The 4,134-nt window shown below is 59.7% G+C and overlaps 1 protein-coding gene across 1 annotated transcript in view; it reads right to left on the bottom strand.

Annotated features, from left to right (window-relative positions):
- The window catches only part of LOC104133836 (microseminoprotein, prostate associated), a 1,436-nt gene extending 398 nt beyond the window's left edge, over positions 1-1,038 (bottom strand). The window contains exons 1-2 of the mRNA XM_009647279.1: positions 927-1,038; positions 182-290 (exon numbers count right to left, since the gene is read on the bottom strand). Of these exons, the coding sequence (XP_009645574.1) occupies positions 182-290; positions 927-1,038 (221 nt within the window). The remainder of the gene's footprint in view (positions 1-181; positions 291-926) is intronic.
- Between the last annotated feature and the right edge of the window lie 3,096 nt (positions 1,039-4,134).

The raw sequence follows: 4,134 nt of genomic DNA, 5'->3' as shown, positions 1-4,134 counted from the left end.
GGCCCCCCCCCCCCCCCCCCTCCCCCCCCCCCGGCCCCGGGGGGCTCTGCCATTCTTTCCTCTGCATTTGCAGCCACAGCACCCACACAACCTCCTCCCTGCTGCAGGCGCAGAGGTGCTGTGGGCAGGGCAGCACCTCCAGCAGTAGCCCACCCCCGGCGCCCCTCAGCCCCTCACTCACATCTCGCAGCAGCCCACGCCGATGGGGTGCAGGCAGGTGCAGAGCAGGCAGTTGGTGCTCAGCCACGACTCCCCGAGGGAGAACTGCTTCCCCTCGTACTCGCAGGGAGCTGCAAAGGAAACGGTGGCGATGAGCACACATGGGCCTGCGCCGGGGGGGGTGGGAGCCCCCTTGGCACCCCTCTGCCCTCAAAGAGGGGACAGGGGGAACGCTGGGGCCTCCCACCCGCCCCACAGTACAGAAAAGACTTGGTGGCCTCTCCGCCACCCTGCAGGTGTGGGATGCCCTGGCATCTGCCAAGGGCAATGCTCCCATGTGTCACCTCCTGGCCATGCCCTGTGGCTCTCCCTACTGCCCCAGGGGCAAGCGGCTCTTGCTTCCCTGGAGAGGGCATTTCCAGCATCCCTTGGGGTCCGAGCATCTCCGCAGCCCTGGAAGGAGGCAGTGGAGGAAAGACGGGCAGCCCTCCTCCCTTTGCTGCTGGTCCTGCATGCTCGGCCCCAGCCGGGCTCCTGCCAGGAGCTCTTCATGGCCCAGCAAGCTGTTTCTCAGCCAGAGCCCTGGGGAGCTGTTCTGTGGTTTATAGACTGCTCCTTCCACTCATCACTGGCCCACGATCATGCTCTTGAGCTCAGCACAGTCCCTTCCGTGCCTCGCAGGCACGCTGGGCAGAGCCCTGCCGCCCTGGGGAAAGCTGAGGCCTCCTCTTCCCATCGGCATCTTCCCAGCTCACCTCCCCGCTTACCTTTAGCTTGGAAGTAGCATTTGGCCTGGGAGCCTGGCAGCTGGAGCAGGAGGGAGAGCAGCAGGCAAAGCCTGCCCCATGCACACCCCATCTTCTGCGCTCGCATGGCCATGGCCGGCGTTGAGCTGGGCTTCTTCGCTGAGGTTGCCTTGCTTCTCTATTGCCTTTGCTCCTTTCCCTTTCTCTCTCTCTCTCTCTCTCTCTGCCTTTTTAATGCTCTTCCCCTGATCCCAACAAGAGATATTTATAAAGTTCAGCTTTACGACCCTGGCCACCAGCTGTGCCCCACTGGAAAAGTTGTAAAACTCATTTCCTGATTTGAAAGGCATGAAAACAAGAGGTAGGATCAAGATTTTTAACAAGCTGTGAAAAGCTGATTCATGCCCTCCAGAAATGTCTCCAGTTGGAAGCCCCTGTGGGTGCAAGGCTCCGCAGCGAGGGGAGATCCAAGGGACCCCTGCGGGGTTGCCCTCGGCAGGGTGGTGAGCACGCAAGCGGCAAGCACGGGAGACACTGGCCCCTGACCAGGAGAGCTCCGGGCTCCCCTCCGGTCACGCTGAGCTGTCTCCAATCCTTCACAGTGGCCAAGGTTTTGGGAGCATCCTATCTCACAGGGACTGGAGCAGCACAGACGTCCTGTTAGCAACCAGTGTGGGATGCAATGGTGCCATCCTAGCTGGGGATGGAGATGCTCGCGCCCAGCTCCTGGGTACCACAGCACGGCAGTTTCCCCCCAGCCTGGGCTGCAGCCATGCCATGTTTGTGGCCACGCGTGGGCTGGGGGTGACAGCAGGGCTTTTTGGCCTAGAGCAGGCAGAGCGGCGTTTTCCACCGATGGGGCGTGGGTGAGGAAGGTTCTGTACGAGGGCTCAGGGCTCTGCTCTTCCCGGGGCTCATCTGAGCAGTGCCCGTGAAAGCAGAGCCATGCCTGCATGCGTGCAGCACCTATGAGATACTGCAGCAGCTGAGCAGCCGAGGGATGGAAAGAACAGGGAACAGAGAACAGGAGGGGTGAAATCAGGAGGTGAAGGTGCATTTGGGCAACAAGTGATCTGAGAGGGAAACGAGGGGCTTGGCTAGAAGCAAGAAGCTGGGGGAAGATGCCACACCACCGGGGGACGTGCCCGCAGTCCGCACAGACCCTTGCCCAGAGGGGCTGCCTCTGGGTTGGAGCCATAACGCTGTTATCAGCCGCGAAGCGAGGGGGTTGGCGAGGAGGAGGAGGTCAGGGCCCTGGGAGCCACATGGCCCTGGGAGCTACAAGCGCAGGGCTGAATTGCCAAGAGAAATTCGCAGCCCTCTTCAGAGGCGCTGCCGGCAGCAGGAAACGGGGCTCCGGGGACGGTCCAGCCAGGAGCTGGGCCAGCGCGGGGCCGTGCCGGCAGCGAGGCGGCGGTGGTAGCGGTAGCATATGTGGGTCATCTGCCCCGGCCTTAAGCTCCCTACTTTCTGAGAGTTTGGGATAGGTTTACACCCTGACGCGTGAGGCTTAATATCCCTTCCAGAATTTGTGTTGGCATCCGCTATTATAGCTGGATATTTTTGTTATCCCCATAAATGCCCAATCCCTCCTTGAATCCCGCTAAATTTTGGCCTGAGCATTTTCCTGTAGCAGCCTAATTAATCACGGAGTGAAAAAAAAAACCAAAAAAACACTTCCTTTTATCCACTTTGGATTCGCCACCTTCAGATTTGAAGGCATAGTTCTCTGCCGCTTCCGCTCCGGGCCCCCTCGCCGTCCCGTTGCATCCCCATCCCTCATCTCGTGCTCTCGCCTCCAAGGGAGCAGCCCTGCTTTTGCATCCCCTCTCCCCCTCGGAGAGCAACCCCAGCCCACTCGTGGTCCCCCAAATGATGCTGTGCTCCTCTGGGTGGGGTGGCTGGATAGCAGCAAGGGTGGGAGCGATTGGAAAAGGCTGATAATAAACCAGAGTTGCTCGGGACACCCCTGGATAACCTGCCAACCGCGGGGCCGTGAGCCGGGATGGTGAAGTCTATCAGTGACAAATGAGACTCGCCCTTGGTGCAGAGTTGTTACTATATAAGGAGGATGAAAGCGTTCGTCGTCGGAGCAGTAAATGAATATTCCTATTGTGTGTTTGGAAAAAGAAGTCTGGCACGCTAGTAACCACAATGCAATAATCCATCATCGTTTCAGCACCGAGCACAGTGAATGTTAAACAAAAGCGGTGGGTTTCATTTGGAGGCCCGCATGATTTGGCCGTGCTTCCAGAAGAGCACTGAAAATCTGGGGTGAGAGCATCTCTCGGCCGTGTGGAGGGGCACTGCCCCTGCTCCGCCGGGAACACAGGCAGGCATTTCTGGGACTTCCGTAGCCGTTCTGGTTTCCCAAAGAGACAGTTAAGGCTACTAGCCTGCTTGTGGCCTTTGGGTATTTCATCAAAGTGGTTCGCTGGGTAAATGCAGAGGAGGAGTAGAGGGGGTCAGGACACCCCTCAGCAGCACATTGCAGAGGGATGTGGGCAGCAAAGAACCCTCCACACTGTGGCTGTGCGCTGGGGGACAGGGCTGGTGGTCCCCAACAGCCTGTCAATCCCACGCTTCGCCTTCCTGGCTAGTCTCTTCCCCCTATTTTTGCATCCCTGGGCATCCACCGGGCCCCAGCATGTGTGGTCTGGAGCATTTTGGTCCCGCTCATAGCTTGGAAAGCAGCAGCTGGAGCCAGACTCAGAGCTGGAGAGCTTCAGCTTGGGTACCCAAGGGATGCTGTGGTTGGAGGACCTGACACCCTCTCCAGCTGCGCTAGTCGGTGCATCCCGGGGGAGTTTTAGCCCCAGCAAGCGAAAGGGGGCAGACAGTTTTGGTGCCCACATCTCAGGGGGACAACTGAGACCTGGGAAGGGCCACAGAAGGGATGTAGGGGCTGGAAGAAGTCCCTCAGTCACTTTGATCCATCAGGCAGAGGCCAACAGCAGGGACTGACTGCCTGCCTGGGCATGTCGGTGAGGAGCAGCCACCACCCTTGAGCACCCCAGGACCTCGCAGAAGGTCACATCCATGTCTTGGCATCCCCTGGCAGGACCCAGCCTGGCCTGGCTCTCAGGTTGTAGCTGTGCCGGAGAAGATCTGGGTGCTGCAACACACAGAGGGCACGGCACTGCTGGCCTCCCCTCCCCGCAGAGGCTGGGTGCTCCCTCTGCAGAGCTGCTGCTCAAGCCCCCAGTGCCAGAGGATGGGACCCTGTGGA

Source organism: Egretta garzetta, unplaced genomic scaffold, assembly GCF_000687185.1.
Source record: "Egretta garzetta isolate BGI_Z169 unplaced genomic scaffold, ASM68718v1 scaffold59, whole genome shotgun sequence".
In the NCBI taxonomy this organism is placed as follows: Eukaryota; Metazoa; Chordata; class Aves; order Pelecaniformes; family Ardeidae; genus Egretta; species Egretta garzetta.
The sequence above is the reverse complement of the archived record's forward strand: the minus strand, read 5'-3'. Positions and strand labels throughout refer to the sequence as shown.